The sequence below is a fragment of the Tursiops truncatus genome, chromosome 4 (assembly GCF_011762595.2).
Source record: "Tursiops truncatus isolate mTurTru1 chromosome 4, mTurTru1.mat.Y, whole genome shotgun sequence".
NCBI lineage: Eukaryota > Metazoa > Chordata > Mammalia > Artiodactyla > Delphinidae > Tursiops > Tursiops truncatus.
In genome coordinates, this window is record NC_047037.1 from 28,437,865 (window position 1) to 28,455,595 (window position 17,731).

General features: G+C 35.7%; 1 protein-coding gene across 8 annotated transcripts in view; it reads left to right on the forward strand.

Annotated features, from left to right (window-relative positions):
- Positions 1 to 17,731, forward strand: part of PIK3CB (phosphatidylinositol-4,5-bisphosphate 3-kinase catalytic subunit beta) — a 191,104-nt gene that overhangs the window by 159,936 nt on the left and 13,437 nt on the right. For all 8 annotated transcript variants that reach the window (XM_073803775.1, XM_019934250.3, XM_019934248.3 and 5 more), the window contains 3 exons: positions 7,096 to 7,274; positions 8,100 to 8,209; positions 9,863 to 9,941. In XM_073803775.1, coding sequence (XP_073659876.1) covers positions 7,096 to 7,274; positions 8,100 to 8,209; positions 9,863 to 9,941 — 368 coding nt within the window. The remainder of the gene's footprint in view (positions 1 to 7,095; positions 7,275 to 8,099; positions 8,210 to 9,862; positions 9,942 to 17,731) is intronic.

Genomic DNA, 17,731 nt, shown 5'->3' on the forward strand with positions numbered 1-17,731 from the left:
ACTGTAAGTATTACAGTATGTAAGCTGTAAGTATTAGCAGGGTAGTTTCATCTAGCTGATATAAACTGAAATCAGTATATTCAGTCCACCTAACTGAAATTTTCTGTAGTATTAAATATTCTCTCCCAGACTTTACTTTTTGGTACTACATTGTTTTTTCCTTGTGGCAAAGACTCCCCTACCTTTTTACCTTTTCTAACTTCTCTATCTCATTTGAAAGCCATTTGTTTCACCACTCCTAACCTGCTGTTCATTCCTATGCCTCTGTGGTATCACACCCTAATTTTATATCAGCTCTCTGTAGTATTATAATTTCCAGTTCCACTACACCTTTTTTTTTTTTTTTTTTTTTTTGCAGTACACGGGCCTCTCACTGTTGTGGCCTCTCCCATTGCGGAGCACAGGCTCTGTACGCGCAGGCTCAGCGGCCATGGCTCACGGGCCCAGCCGCTCCACGGCATGTGGGATCCTCCTGGACCAGGGCATGAACCTGTGTCCGCTGCATCGGCAGGTGGACTCTCAACCACTGCACCACCAGGGAAGCCCCCACTACAGTTTTTTAACTCATTTGCATTGCCAGAGGAACTACCGTAGGTTTTCATAGATGATTTTAATATTTACGGTTTTTCAACAGAATACACATTTTTCTCAAGTGCTCATGGAACATTCTCCAGTATAGATATCTTGGTTCACAGATCAAGCCTTGGTAAATTTAAGAAAATTGAAATTGTATCAAGTATCTTTTCCGACCACAAAACTATGAGGCTAGGTATCAATTACAGGAAGAAATCTGTAAAAAATACAGACACATGGAGGCTAAACAATACACTACTTAATAACGAAGTGATCACTGAAGAAATCAAAGAGGAAATCAAAAAATACCTAGAAACAAATGACAATGGAGACACGACGACCCAAAACCTATGGGATGCAGCAAAAGCAGTTCTAAGAGGGAAGTTTATAGCAATACACTCCTACCTTAAGAAACAGGAAACGTCTTGAATAAACAACCTAACCTTGCACCTAAAGCAATTAGAGAAAGAAGAACAAAAAAACCCCAAAGTTAGCAGAAGGAAGGAAATCATAAAGATGAGATCAGAAATAAATGAAAAAGAAATGAAGGAAACGATAGCAAAGATCAATAAAACTAAAAGCTGGTTCTTTGAGAAGATAAACAAAATTGATAAACCATTAGCCAGACTCATCAAGAAAAAAAGGGGGAAGACTCAAATCAATAGAATTAGAAATGAAAAGGGAGAAGTAACAACTGACACTGCAGAAATACAAAAGATCATGAGAGATTACTACAAGCAACTCTATGCCAGTAAAATGGACAACCTGGAAGAAATGGACAAATTCTTAGAAATGCACAACCTGCCAAGACTGAATCAAGAAGAAATAGAAAATATGAACAGACCAATCACAAGCACTGAAATTGAAACTGTGGTTAAAAATCTTCCAACAAACAAAAGCCCAGGGCCAGATGGCTTCACAGACGAATTCTATCAAACATTTAGAGAAGAGCTAACACCTATCCTTCTCAAACTCTTCCAAAATATAGCAGAGGGAGGAACACTCCCAAACTCATTCTACGAGGCCACCATCACCTTAATACCAAAACCAGACAAGGATGTCACAAAGAAAGAAAAGTACAGGCCAGTATCACTGATGAACATAGATGCAAAAATCCTCAACAAAATACTAGCAAACAGAATCCAACAACACATTAAAAGGATCATACACCATGATCAAGTGGGGTTTATCCCAGGAATGCAAGGATTCTTCAGTATATGCAAATCAATCAATGTGATAAACCATATTAACAAATTGAAGGAGAAAAACCATATGATCATCTCAATAGATGCAGAGAAAGCTTTTGACAGAATTCAACACCCATTTATGATAAAAACCCTGCAGAAAGTAGGCATAGAGAGAACTTTCCTCAACATAATAAAGGCCATATATGACAAACCCACAGCCAACATCGTCCTCAATGGTGAAAAACTGAAAGCATTTCCACTAAGATCAGGAACAAGACAAGGTTGCCCACTCTCACCACTCTTATTCAACATAGTTTTGGAAGTTTTAGCCACAGCAATCAGAGAAGAGGAAATAAAAGGAATCCAAATCGGAAAAGAAGTAAAGCTGTCACTGTTTGCAGATGACATGATACTATACATAGTGAATCCTAAAGATGCTACCAGAAAACTACTGGAGCTAATCAATGAATCTGGTAAAGTAGCAGGATACAAAATTAATGCACAGAAATCTCTGGCATTCCTATACACTAATGATGAAAAATCTGAAAGTGAAATCAAGAAAACACTCGCATTTACCATTGCAACAAAAAGAATAAAATATCTAGGAATAAACCTACCTAAGGAGACAAAAGACCTGTGTGCAGAAAATTATAAGACACTGATGAAAGAAATTAAAGATGATACAAATAGATGGAGAGATATACCATGTTCTTGGATTGGAAGAATCAACATTGTGAAAATGACTCTATTACCCAAAGCAACCTACAGATTCAATGCAATCCCTATCAAACTACCACTGGCATTTTTCACAGAACTAGAACAAAAAATTTCACAAATTGTATGGAAACAGAAAAGACCCCGAATAGCCAAAGCAATCTTGAGAACGAAAAACGGAGCTGGAGGAATCAGGCTCCCTGACTTCGGATTATACTACAAAGCTACAGTAATCAAGACAGTATGGTACTGGCACAAAAACAGAAATATAGATCAATGGAACAGGATAGAAAGCCCAGAGATAAACCCACGTACATATGGTCACCTTATCTTTGATAAAGGAGGCAGGAATGTACAGTGGAGAAAGGACAGCCTCTTCAATAAGTGGTGCTGGGAAAACTGGACAGGTACATGTAAAGTATGAGATTAGATCACTCCCTAACACCATACACAAAAATAAGCTCAAAATGGATTAAAGACCTAAATATAAGGCCAGAAACTATCAAACTCTTAGAGGAAAACATAGGCAGAACACTCTATGACATAAATCACAGCAAGATCCTTTTTGACCCACCTCCTAGAGAAATGGAAATAAAAACAAAAATAAACAAATGGGACCTAATGAAACTTCAAAGCTTTTGCACAACAAAGGAAACCATAAACAAGACCAAAAGACAACCTTCAGAATGGGAGAAAATATTTGCAAATGAAGCAACTGACAAAGGATTAATCTCCAAAATTTATAAGCAGCTCATGCAGCTCAATAACAAAAAAACAAACAACCCAATCCAAAACTGGGCAGAAGACCTAAATAGACATTTCTCCAAAGAAGATATACAGACTGCCAACAAACACATGAAAGAATGCTCAACATCATTAATCCTTCGAGAAATGCAAATCAAAACTACAATGAGGTATCATCTCACACCAGTCAGAATGGCCATCATCAAAAAATCTAGAAACAATAAATGCTGGAGAGGGTGTGGAGAAAAGGGAGCACTCTTTCACTGTTGGTGGGAATGTGAATTGATACAGCCACTATGGAGAACAGTATGGAGGTTCCTTAGAAAACTACAAATAGAACTACCATATGACCCAGCAATCCCACTACTGGGCATATACCCTGAGAAAACCATAATTCAAAGAGTCATGTACCAAAATGTTCATTGTAGCTCTATTTACAATACCCAGGACATGGAAACAACCTAAGTGTCCGTCATCGGATGAATGGATAAAGAAGATGTGGCACATATATACAATGGAATATTACTCAGCCATAAGAAGAAACGAAATTGAGCTATTTGTAATGAGGTGGATAGACCTCGAGTCTGTCATACAGAGTGAAGTAAGTCAGAAAGAGAAAGACAAATACCGTATGCTAACACATATATATGGAATTTAAGAAAAAAAATGTCATGATGAACCTAGGGGTAAGACAGGAATAAAGACACAGACCTACTAGAGCATGGACTTGAGGATATGGGGAGGGGAAGGGTAAGCTGTGACAAAGGAAGAGAGAGGCATGGACGTATATACACTACCAAACGTAGGGTAGATAGCTAGTGGGAATCAGCTGCATAGCACAGGGAGATCAGCTCGGTGCTTTGTGACCGCCTGGAGGAATGGAATAGGGAAGGTGGGAGGGAGGGAGCCGCAAGAGGGAAGAGATATGGGAACATATGTATATGTATAACTGATTCACTTTGTTATAAAGCAGAAAGTAACACACCATTGTAAAGCAATTATACTCCAATAAAGATGTAAAAAAAATATTTACGTTTTTTTATTCATGTTAAAGTAACTGTATCTGATCCCTCCTTTTTGGAAAGCCCTTTAATGATAGTAATAATAGCTAACATTTATTCACCGCTTATTGTGGGCCATTTATTCTTCACAAGAATATGAGATAGATACTATTAGTCCCGTTAATTTTATAGTCAGATACTATTAGTCCCCTTAATTTTATAGTCCTTTTAAAGATATCTCATACCTATCAATTTCTCTTGTGTTCATGCCTACCATCCTTGTCCAACCCACTATCCTTTCTTACCTGGATGTCTTCATTAACCTCCTAAATTGTGCCCCTTGTTTCCATTCTTCTGCATGCACGCATGTGTGCACATGCACACACAGACACACACACACGTACCTTTATTCTCTACCCAGCAGATAAAATGATCTTTTTAAAATGTAGATGTATTCCCTTTTTAAAATCCCTGCAGTAACATTCATTGCATAGGGAATAAAATCCAAATTTTAACAAAGTCTATTAAGACTCCACTTGATGAGGGCCCTACTTCTTTGGCCTCATTCATATGAGTAGACAGCACTGGATGTATTTTGGTTCTCTGGGAACCTCAGTTTGACTTTTATACCGGCAAACATATGACATATATCTGATCACATTATTCTTACTCTTTTCTTGACTGATGAACAGCCAGGGGAAGATTGTACCCTTTACATGGCAGTTCTTGTTATCACTGTAAACCTATAGTGTGACAAGGTGTTGAAACACTTAAAGTATTTGACTTATGGCCATGTGGGTGTTCCGAACGCTGTTCCAGGAAATGGATATCAACATAATTAGGGTTAGGCCCTGAAAATTCACAACTGTAGAAACATGCAAGAAATTCAAATTTGAAATACTTTAAAAAATTCTTGTTTGCATAGCCCATTTTTCAGCGAGTTCCCTTTTCACCAGTGTTTGTACAGCTCCTGAAATTGTTGAGAAATGGGGTGTCTGTGGTTTTGACAGATGGCTAACTTGGCAAGCTTCAGCAATCTCAATTTTATCACCAGGCTACATAGAACCTTCCCAGTTTCCTGTGAGCAAGCCCTCAGCCTGTCTGTAGAAACTGCATGCCGAATTCACCTCCCTACAGAGTCTTAGTGGTTTCCTTGCATAGTAGCAAAGTTCAAAAATGAAAATATGGTGTAAAATAAATCTCCTGTCCATCAAAATGGAAGCCATGGTGTTCATAATGTTTGTGCCTACATATTTTTTTTGCCTACATATTTTATATGCTTGTTATACACAATTCACATGTTGATATATGTATTCTGTTTTTATCATTTGTTGTTTCCAGTTTTAATGACATAATGATAAAATAAAATATTCCTTTTTATGTTTTATACCTGGCTGAGGCTGGGTCTTACAGAATTTGACATAATATTACATGGAAAGACCTTGAGTTACTAAACAATAAAGTTGACTTCTCTTTCCTTGTTTTTTTTAAATAAATTTATTTATTTTATTTATTATATTTGGCTGTGTCGGGTCTTCGTTGCTGTGTGCGGGCTTTCTCTAGTTGCAGCAAGCTGGGGCTACTCTTTGTTGCGGTGCACGGGCTTCTCATTGCAGTGGCTTCTTGTTTCAGAGCACGGGCTCTAGGTGTGTGGGCTTCAGTAGTTGTGACTCTCAGGCTCTAGAGCGCAGGCTCAGTAGTTGTGGCGCATGAGCTTTGTTGCTCCGCGGCATGTGGGATCTTCCCAGACCAGGGCTTGAACCCGTGTCCCCTGCATTGGCAGGCAGATTCTTAACCACTGCACCACTAGGGAAGCCCAGTAAAGTTGACTTTTAAACACATGGTTTTATTTATTTATTTATTTATTTATGGCTGCACTAGGTCTTCGTTGCTGCATATGGGCTTTCTGTAGCTGTGGCGAGCAGGGGCTACTCTTTGTTGTGGTGCGCAGGCTTCTCATTGCGGTAGCTTCTCTTGTTGTGGAGCACGGGGCTCTAGGCGCGTGGGCTTCAGTAGTTGTGGCACACAGGCTCAGTAGTTGTGGCTTGCGGGCTCTAGAGCCCAGGCTCAGTAGTTGCGGCGCATGGGCTTAGTTGCTCCGCGTCATGTGGGATCTTCCCGAACCAGGGCTCGAACCCGTTTCCCCTGCATTGGCAGGCGGATTCTTAACCACTGCGCCACCAGGGAAGCCCCAAACACATGGTTTTGATTCAGTTGGCCATTGTTGATTCCCCTTGTACTACTTGCATGATTTTTTTTTTGCATAAGTTTTGATAGCCAGAGTTACCTCATTATAAAAACCAGTTAATTTAGACTTGAACAATAGCTACTGTTGTCTATATTCGTATCTATTTTATTGTACAAAAATTTACGTTATACTCTTAGTGGAAAGAGAATATACTGAGAAGATGTTATAGAAGAGTGATGACAAAGGTAGTAAGGTTGAATATCAACCCCAGGGTTACTTGTACATAGATTTTCCTTTCGTACTATGGAGTTGCCCAATTACAGTGGTTCAGATTAATTGTATTTCAAATTCTATTAGTTAGTTGCAGAGTTCTGAGTAAAGTTTCATACTTATCTTCTTACCTATAATCTATGTCTCTTTACTTTTCTCTAGTTTATAAGATTTTATTTAAGAAAAGGTTCAAGAACATTTGAAAAATGTTGCTTTAAGTAACAAGAGGTAACAATTAATTTTTTTCGTTGTATCTAATATTCTTCTCATAAAGCAAGCACTGTTTTTACGTTAGCTGGTTGTCCTGCCTGTGTATTGTGGGGAGGAGGGTGGTGAGGGAATGGTATTGATTAATATTATCACATGATATTATTTTTAACATAAATGAATTTTGGTGGTGGGGAAACTTATTTTTCAGGTTGAAGCACTCAATAAATTAAAAACTTTAAATAGTTTAATCAAACTGAATGCAATGAAGCTAAATAGAGCCAAAGGGAAAGAAGCAATGCACACTTGTTTAAAACAGAATGCTTATCGGGAAGCCCTCTCTGACCTGCAATCACCTCTGAACCCATGTGTTATCCTCTCAGAACTCTAGTAAGTGACCTTCTGTACTGTGCTTAGTGAATCTCCCATTAAATAGCAATGCAGAAGGGATTTCTGAGTGACTGCCTTAGGGGAGCAGTAGGGACAGCTGTTAGCCTCAGTAAGTGGAATATAATTAAAAAAGGAAAATGTTAAAGTTCTCAAAAGTTATTCTTGTGTTAATAGGACATATGCCTTCTAGCTAAATTTACCTGTGGGATTAGTGAAAGTTAATGCAAGTTCATTTCCTTTCAATTGTATGTAATTAAATTTGCTTTCTATATTACTGGTTTCTAAGAGTTGAAAATCCTATGTAAGCAAAATGTTGGCAGCCATCATAGATTATTTACTAATTAAACTTTCCTATTTCAAAATGAGATTTTTGAATGAATTTAGAAAATTATTTCTCATTTTTACTTTTCCTACAAAAGTAATAATGGGAAAGTGATAATTATGTTCAGTATATCAGTATGCAAAATTGATCCCTCTTTAAGAAATCAAGAATGGAGTTACAATCCAATGTTACATTCTGATTTTTATTGTTTATGTATAATAACATAAAGTTAAGGAAGAATAAGGGAAGGAAAGGAGGAATTTTAAATGTAGCCATGAGAAGGGCAAATCTGGGTTTTCAGTCCAGCTCACCTGGCGTCACTACATGCCAGCCAAGCCTAGCATTGCGGTTGCTTTTCTGCCAAGAGGAAATGTTCTCGTTCTGACTTCTGTATACCTGGAACAGGTGAGGGGTTTTCCCAAGCCTAGTATATCATGGCAACGTTACAGTCTTGCCATATCTTTAAATTGAAGTGGGCTAATTTTCCCCTTTCTTCCTTTCAGTATTGAAAAGTGTAAATACATGGATTCCAAAATGAAGCCTTTGTGGCTGGTGTACAACAACAAGGTGTTTGGTGAGGATTCAGTTGGAGTGATTTTTAAAAATGGTGATGGTATGTACGGAGGTTTTTACAGTGCCAAATTCCTTAGTACTTTTCATTTGCTGTCCATTTGTTTTATCTGAAAGGTGATGTGTAAATGTATAACAAACAGATGGCAGCCAAGAGGTAGCTATCAGTGGTCATAAATTTGAATTTGGCATGTCATAAGTCCCCTTTTTTTTTTTCGCTTTGGAGAATGATTTCTACAGCTTACTTACTTACGTTGTTCTAATAAGCCTTCCTTTTTTCCTACAAAATACAAAGCTGTCTACTCCTTTGGTAAAAAGCTTCTGAAATGCAAGAGAATATTTTCAATAATATATTCATACATCCTGTTTCATAGTTTTGTGTTTTAATTAAAATATCTTACCCATACTTCATAAAGGAAATGCCTGTGAAGTAATCACACCAACCAGCAGGCAGTCATGACTGCTACCACTTGTTAGTTTTGTGATTTCAGGCAAATCACATAAAATTCATTGAGCTTCAGGATCTTCTTGTCCATGAGGATTATAGCATCTCTGTGTTGGGTTTATTAAATGGAATTAAGTGAGATAACGTAAGTATATGTGTTTAGCATAGTATATGCTTACAACTTTTTTTTTTTTGAATATAGTTGCTTTATAGTGCTAGTTTCTGGTACAGCAAAGTGAATCAGTTATACGTATACACATATCCATTCTTTTTTAGATTCTTTCCCAGTTAGGTCACCACACATCACTGAGTAGAGTTCCCTGTGGTATACAGTAGGTTCTCATTAGTTATCTGTTTTATACATAGTAGTGTATATATGTCAATCCCAGTCTCCCAATTCATCCCACCCCACCTTCCCCCCTTTGTAACCATAAGTTTGTTCTCTACATCTGTGACTCTATTTCTGCTTTGCAAATAAGTTCATGTGTACCATTTTTCTAGATTCCACATATAGGCAATATTATACGATGTTTGTTTTTCTCTTTCTGACTTCATTCTGTACAATAATCTCTAGGTCCATCCACATCTCTGCAAATGGCACTACTTCGTCCCTTTTTATGGCTGAGTAATATTCCATGGTATATATTACCACATTTTCTTTATCCATTCCTCTGCTTACAACTATTTTTAAAAGAAATTTTAGTATTTCCTAGACATTTAACCCCACTCGATAGTATAAATGTCATTATGTGGAAATCTGTACTTTCACCTCTTACCTAAAAATTACCCTTGGACATGATAATAAATAAAATCAACTATTACAGTTTTGTGAACCCATCATACAGTTACTTATGTGATTCTTAAGAATTTCTTCTGCATCCCAAAAGACAAACAAGAAGAAGAAAAGTTAGCAATGTGAATTGTATGGATGCTGTAACACAGCATTACTGTATTATAGCAGTATTACAGCACCCGTACAAGTAGTATAATAGCTTGCACATGGTAAACAACTAAAAATATTTTTAAACTTAATTTCTGAAGTAGTTACTGGAGCATGCTAACCAACAAACCTAGTATTTAACATATTGAATATGGTCAGCATTAAAATTCTGGAAAAAAATTAACAGAGCAGTTATTTGTCAATGTTTCTTCCCAGCCAGTTAATTCTGGTTAAATTAGCTAATCTTGAATAAATATTATTAAGCATAAAGTGGAAAGCACTTATAACATAGCAGGGTTCTTTCCCCTTAGATTTACGGCAGGATATGTTGACACTCCAAATGCTGCGCTTGATGGATTTACTCTGGAAAGAAGCTGGTCTGGATCTTAGGTGAGATTTCTAGTGAATTTATTTTTATCTCATGTTGTAGTCCTTCTACAATAGAATTTAAAAATTATAAAAACTTGATTTTTTGATTTCTTCCTGCTATTATTATTGGTCGTTCATAATTATATTTATGTAACGCTTTATAGTTTACAATGTGCTCTCAAATACATTATCTTATTGAAACCTCATCAAGTGTAAAACTATACATGTGACAGCAAGAGTCATATCCCAATCTGTGGTTTTGAAGGTGGTCTCAGGAAGGATGACTGGTGGTCATGGGAGTGATAAGACAGAGAAGGGCCTGCCTCTCTTCTTACTTAACTTAGTAACATTGATTCTTCTAACCTTCCCGAAAGGTAAGTGTTTAGGTGGGCTTTCAGGGTTTTTTGCTGGCCACCATTGTTAGGGGTAGACAATGAGTAGAACAGGTTTATGGAGACAAAGAAAGAGGAAACATAACGGATTTTAAAGTTTAATTATTATAAAATCTTTCAAGATAAAGAGCAGATGAAGATAATTGCAAACAAGACCACATAAAAATATAAGATTTGAATGTCAACAAACAAAAGTCAAGCCTCTGGGCATTATATTCATAATGAACAGGACAGGGGGATAATAATTCTAAATATCTAAAGAGTTCATAGAAATAAACATATGGGGAGAAGATATGAAAAGGCCATTCAAGTTATAAAATAAAAAAACTAATAATTATGCGCAGACTGTCAGTTCTAATGTAGAAGTATGAATTAAAAGAACAATTATATAGCATTGATTTCCTTGCAAAAATTCTGTTAAGGAAATGTAGTCTGGAACATGGTTGAAGTAACAAAAACACAAATATTGTCATATACCATTTTGAATGAATATAAACCTCTGAATCAAGTTTATTTATTCCCTATATCCAATATTTCCAGAATTTAATTTAAAATTAGAAATGTGAACAGTGACTTATGCACAGAGATATTCATCCTTGACTTATTTACAGTAAAAAAAACCATTGGGACACTCTTTTGAACATTTGCTCAATAGAACAACAGTTTAAAAGATGATTAACTTTCACATATGACCAAACATCTCAGGTATTTAAAAGTATTGTTTATGGAGAATTGCTAACAATTTGGAGAAAGTACTATCTTCAAATGTCAAATGAGATAAGTGAGATGCAAAAAAATATTTTTATAGAATGATTTCAACCAGTTAAAAATCCCTGAAAAATGACACACTAAAATGTTGACAGAAACTAAAATGTATAGTAGACATTACTTCTGGGTGGTAGGATTAAAGGTGATACAATCTCTCCTCCCTGTCCCCCCTTTTGGTATACCTGTTTAGCTAGTTTTCTATGGTGTACTCCTTTTTTAATCAAGGGGGGAAAAACATTAAGCATATTTCATGATACAATACAGGGCCATACAATTAAAAAATTTTTTTCTATGCTAGTTATTAATGAATAACTTCATCTTTTACCTAATTCTTTTTTTAATTGTGGAATATTTCAAACATGAAATGTAGATGATAATTGACAACACTTTTTGTGTTCTTAAACCCAAAGTTGAGTATACATTTAGCTATTAAATGACAGATGTTAACATGTTTCCATATTTACTTCTTTAAAAAAGGAATTAAATATTCAGATAAAATCAATGCATTCTTATCCTCTTCTACTTTCTCACAACTCAGAATTTACCATTATTCTAAACTGTAATATGTATGTTTTTGTGCTTTAATTATATATTATGTATCCATTGAATGCTTTGAACTTCCAGTAAATACTGTCGTATCACATGTAACTTTTTGAAGTTTACTTTTTTTATTACATTTTTTGAGATATATCAAGATTAATATGTGAAGTTCTAATTTGTTGTTGTCACTTCTCTATTAATGTTTTGAATAAATACAAGAATTTATCCATTCCCCTATTAGAAGCTATTTGTGTTCATTTGTTTTTGTTTTTTATTTATTTTTTAAACCTAAAGTTTACACACTTCTCTTACGTTTGGAAGAGTTCTTCAGCTTATATAGCCAGAAGTGGAATTGCCAGGTCATAAGGCATGCATATTTTCAACCTTACCACCATTGCCCAACTGGCTTCCAGAATGGTTGTACCAGTGTTATGTTACTACCCAGAAATATCTCCTTGCCAATCAGACTTGTTAATTTTTTGCAAATCTAATGGATACAACACAGTATCTCATAGAATTTTAATTTGCATTTGTTTGGTTGAGTAATTTTTCAATGTTTATAAGTATTGTGTTTTCTCTCTGCTATAAGCTACCTAGGTTGCTTCAAGGTTTATGCTTTTTGTTTTATTATTTTTAAAAAATCCTTCCCTGTACAGTTATCTTAAAGATGCTGTCTTATATTTTATTTTCCAAATTTTAAACTTGATATGCTTTCTTCTCTTCTGTCTCTGCAAAAGTTTGGTCCTGGTATTGGTTTTTTAGAATCTAGGTTTTTTTGACTACTGATTTTCCTTAATGGTTATTGGACTCTTTGGGTTGTTTTCCCTCTTGAGTCACTTTGAGGCTAAGAATTGTCCAGTTCATCATTGTTTTTGAATTTATTACCATACTTTTTTTATAACATCCTCTTGTAATTTAAAAACCTCTGCTATGTTTTAACTTTTTTCTCCTTTTGCATTTGTAAAATTATTTTGTATGCAATATTTTTTCCTTATTAGCCGTATTAGAGGTTTCCATCTTAGTATTTTAAAACAGTGGCCTTCTAGTTTTATGTTTTCATTTTCTGTTTTATCATTGATTACGTCTTTATAGTTTCCTTCCTTTTACTTGTGTTAATTCTGTTGTTCTGATTTTTTGAGATGAACACATAGAACATTAATTTCCTTTTTTTTCATATATACAAATTAAAACCATGTTTCCTCTAACTACTGCCTTAGCTGCATCCCATAAGTTTTAAAATATACTTATTTATGCATTTTCATAATACATCACACTATATGGAATTCAGTTCTAAATGTTTTATTTCCATTTGTATTTTTCAACTCCTGAAGTAGTTTAAATTATTTTGACTCCCAAATTGCACTGGACTTTTTTTGTTGTTGTTGTTCCTGTGACATCTAATTTTATTGTACCTGACTATTGTCAGATTATGTGGTCTGTATAAGATCAGGGTCATATTTCTTAAGATTATTTATGCCTTACCATATGTCTAGTTTTTCTGTCACATTTGTGATTGAAAAGGTTCCAGATGCTGTAATTATTAACCATAAGATTGTAAATTGGTCCATTAGATCAAATTTGTTAATTATGCCCAAGTCTTTATTCCCATCAAACTTTTACCTGTTTGTCACTTCAGAGATATGTTAAAACCAACCATTATAAGTGGCATTTGTCAATTTCTGCTTGCAATTTTGTTAATTTTCTAATTGTGGTTTTAATTTGTATTTTCCTAATGACAAATAATGTTGGCCAGCTTTTCATGTGCTTGTCATTTGTATATCTTCTTTGGAGAAATATCTATTCAAGTTCTTTGCTCATTTTTGAATTGGATTATTTGTCTTTTGAGTTGTGAGTTCTTTATATATTTTTAATTCTAGACTTCTAGTAAATAAATTACTGGCAAATATTTTCTCCCATTCTGTGGGTTGTCCACTTTCTTGATAGTGTCCTTTGATACACAAAATTTTTTACTTTGATGTAGTCCAATTTATCTATTTTTTTCTTTAGCTGCATGTGTTTTTGGTGTCAGGTCTAAGAAACCATTGTCTAATCCAGTGTCATGAAGATTTATGCCTATCCTTTCTTCTGAAAATTTTAATTTAGCCCTTATCTAGGAGGTCATTAATCCATTTTTAGTTAATTTTTATATGGTATGTGGTAGGAGTCCAATTTCATTTTTTTTGTATTGGTATCCAGTTGTCTCAGCACCATTGTTTAAAAGACTGTTCTTTCTTCATTGAATTATCTTGACACTTGTGTCAAACATGGATTGACTGTAAATGTGAGGGTTTTTTCCTGGAGTCTAAATTCTGTTTCATTGACCTACATGTCTGTCTCTGTGCACAGTCTTGATTACTTTGTAGTAAGTTTTGAAACTGAGAATTGTCTGCCTACATTCTCTTATAGGAGTTCTGTGGTTTCAGGTCTTACATTTAGGTCTTTAATCCATTTTAAGTTTGTTTTCATATATGGTGTGAGAAAATATTCTGTTTTCATTCTTTTATATGTAGCCGTCCAGTTTTCCCAGCACCACTTATTGAAGCGACAGTCTTTTCTCCATTATATATTCTTGCTTCCTTTGTCGTAGGCTCATTGACCATACATGCATGGGTTTACTTCTGAGCTCTCTATTCTGCACCATTGATCTATGTGTCTGTTTTTGTGCCAGTACCATGTTGTTTTGATTACTGTAGCATTGTAGTATAGTCTGAAGTCTAGGAGTGTGATACCTCCAGCTTTGTTCTTTTCTTCCTTAAGATTGCTTTTGCTATTTGGGGTCTTCCGTGGTTCCATATAAATTTTAGGATTATTTGTTCTAGTTCTGTGAAAAATGTCATGGTATTTGGTTCATTTAAATGATATCTATTTATAGTCTCTGGTAATTCATCATTCTTGTACTTCGCTTTTGTTCTTTAGACATGGTTCCTTTTACTTCTTTGAACATACTTAAAATAGGGGTTTTAAATTTCACAACCCTGCAAATCAGATTCTCTCCCTTGTTCAGGATTTTTTGTTGTTGCTGTTTGTTGTTTGTTTTGTGACTTCTCATTTAATTATGTAAGGTTTTTGTTCTTGTCATGTGTTGTCACTGATTTCTCTGCCTGATTAGCTTATTGGTCAGCTAATGATTGACCACAGATTTCCCTAAATGCCTGGAATTCTTAAGTCTTTCAGTCTTTACTGAGGGGTTCTGTGTGCATGTTGGGGCATTCCGTCAGGAGTCAGCCAGGTAGTTCAGAGCTGTGCCTGAGCCTTAACTTGTGTAAGCCTCAGAGTTATCAAGAGGTGAGAGCTAGGGCCTTCTAGCTTCTTTCCTGTCCATTTGCACAGCCCCAGGAATGCATACAACCATCGCCGTGCACATGGCTTCTAGATTCCTGTGGGAATGTTGTAGTCTTTCAGTGTCCCCTGTGAACATCTCATTCCACAGTTTATTCTTTAAGTATTTTAGTTAGCTTATTGTTTACCCCAACTACTATTTATCCCTAAGACAGCTGCAGTGTTAAACGATTCAGATTATTTTTGAGAAACACCTCCAGCTAAAAGGCAGTTCACAATAGGCAAGGTCTGATTCAGGTCAAAGAAACAGTGTGAGTGGGATCTTCCTGGAAACTACTAGAGAGTTCAAAGAATGACAGTCACATAGAAATGAGGCTTTGAAGGAGCTCCAACCCCATATTTGCCCCCTCTAGTGGCTGTCAGATTGCTGTAGTCACAATGATTATGTGCCATTTGTTGCCAAGTCTACTGCAGAACTGGGAAGTAGGTAAGATTGGAATAAGTAACAGTAAAACTCAACTGAGATTCAGCCATTTTCTTCAAGAAACACTCCCCAGATGGTTGCAACCCATTTTTGTATTTCCATATTACTGAAATAGTTGATCCTTGACAATTTTTTGCCAATCTTTTTGTTGTTTTTATGGAAGAGTGGATTTTCAAATGTCCTTAACCCCCTGTTTTTGCTGACATTACCTGGTTATACAGCTGCTTTCCAAAGAAACCTTGAAGATGTTATTCCATGGTATTCTGATGTCTGTTTTTTGTTTTTTGTGTTTTTTTTGCGGTACGCGGGCCTCTCACTGTTGTGGCCTCTCCCGTTGTGGAGCGCAGGCTCAGCGGCCAAGGCTCACGGGCCTAGCCGCTCCGCGGCATGAGGGATCTTCCTGGACCGGGGCACGAACCTGTGTCCCCTGCATCAGCAGGCGGACTCTCAACCACTGCGCCACCAGGGAAGCTGTCTGTTGTTATTTTTAAAAGCCTGCTGTCAGTCTAAACTGACACTGCAGAAAAAAATTTCTCTTTGCCTTTCATTTCTGCAGTTTTATTGTAATTTGTCTGTGTATGGATTTCTTTTTATTTATTTTTACTTCCCCATTCTTATTGTATCTTTTCAATCAAAGAAAATCACCTCTTTTAGTTTCTACAGAATGTATCCATATTCTTCAACACTGCAGTTCTCTCACTCTCACAGTCTTCTCCTGCAACTTTAATAGATGTATATTGGTTTTCCTTGTTCTGCCTTGCATTTCTCTTAACCTCTTTCTTATTTCTCTCCTTCTTTATGCAGCATTTTTTTTGTAGTTTCTTTTATTCTGTCTTCCATTTTACTAATTATCTCTTCAGTATTGTCTCATCTCTTGTGTATCAGTGTAGTATGTTTATTTCAATGACTGTTTTTATTTAGGAATTGTATTTGATTTTGTTTTGTATACCTGTTCTTTTTTTAATACTGTACTCTCCTTATGCTTTCTATTCCTCTCCATGTCTTTCATCATTTTAGCATCTCTTTCATATTGTTCTGTTTTATCTCTTAGGGTGTCACCTTTTCATTTATCTGCTTAATCTTATTCATTTCCTTGTGTAGTTAATAATATTTGGTTTTGAATTCGTTATTCGTGAGTTTTGTGTTTTCTGTAAGGGTCCTTTGCTCCCTAGGGGGTGAAAGTTTGCCCCCCAAAATGAATTTTGGTCTAGTTTGTGCTTTTGCCCAAGCTCTTTATGCATGATCAATCAGTTTTTATGTTAATTCTTTGCCTTCAGGCTCTCATACTTCATAAGTATTTATATTATATTTGAATCTCATAAGAATATGGGAAGGCTTGGGTTTTTTTGCACTTTCATGAACACCCCCCCCCCCCATTTTTATTGCCCACCCAGGGCCCAGGTTAGATGGCAGACTTCCATGGTATATCGTCTCATCAATGAGCAGACCTTTTCTAGTTCCCTTTATACATTTGACAGCCCTTTTAGAGCCCCAGCTCCTGCCATGTCCAGATCCTGCCTCTCGGACTCAAGACCATGTCTCTTTTCTCATGGGCATTAAAATGTTAACCAAGTCAGTAACTTCCTGAGCCATTACTATGAATAATCTATACTTCTGAGATATAGAAGTCTCCTTTTTTTCTTTATTAATCATAACTTTTAAAAAACTTTTTTACTTTATCTGTTATTTTTTAATATGTTTTAGTATCTACAGCAACTTTGTCCACAGGGTTGCTAGAAACAGTTACACTTGTGATTGACTTTATCCCTGCAAGATTATAAGTATTTCTTGATTTCATTTTAAGTTTAATTTATTTAAAAACTTAAAACAGTTGATATTTATTGACTGAAACAGGTTTTGTATTAGGTTCTTCACATGTGTAATGACAGGTAATTTACAACTTTATGAAGTTGTGTTATTCCTTTTTAGCAGATGAGAAATTTAAACTTAAGGGACTTTAAACAGTTTGTCAGAGGTTACAAAAATAATAAGTGGTGGAGCTAGATTCAAATTGGGGTCTGTCAGACACTAAACTTGATTTCAGTTCTGTTATTTTGGTAGTGTAAGTGAGAAAAATTGTGGTAAGACCTATCTAGTAACTATTTGTTTATCAAAGTATTCTGGTGCCCCAAATATGTAATTGTCCATTGATTTTTTTTTAAGAGGTTTTTAGTCTTTAGATTTTTTTTCCAGCATACACTTTTCTAGTGCTATTGAGGTAGAAAGAACAATTTGCTGTGGGTTTTGTTCCTTGAATGGGACTTGTAGGAATACCGAATACAGAAGTATTGGAATACAGAAGTGAGATTATGGTTCATATATAAAGGACCTTTGAGTACCATAAATGA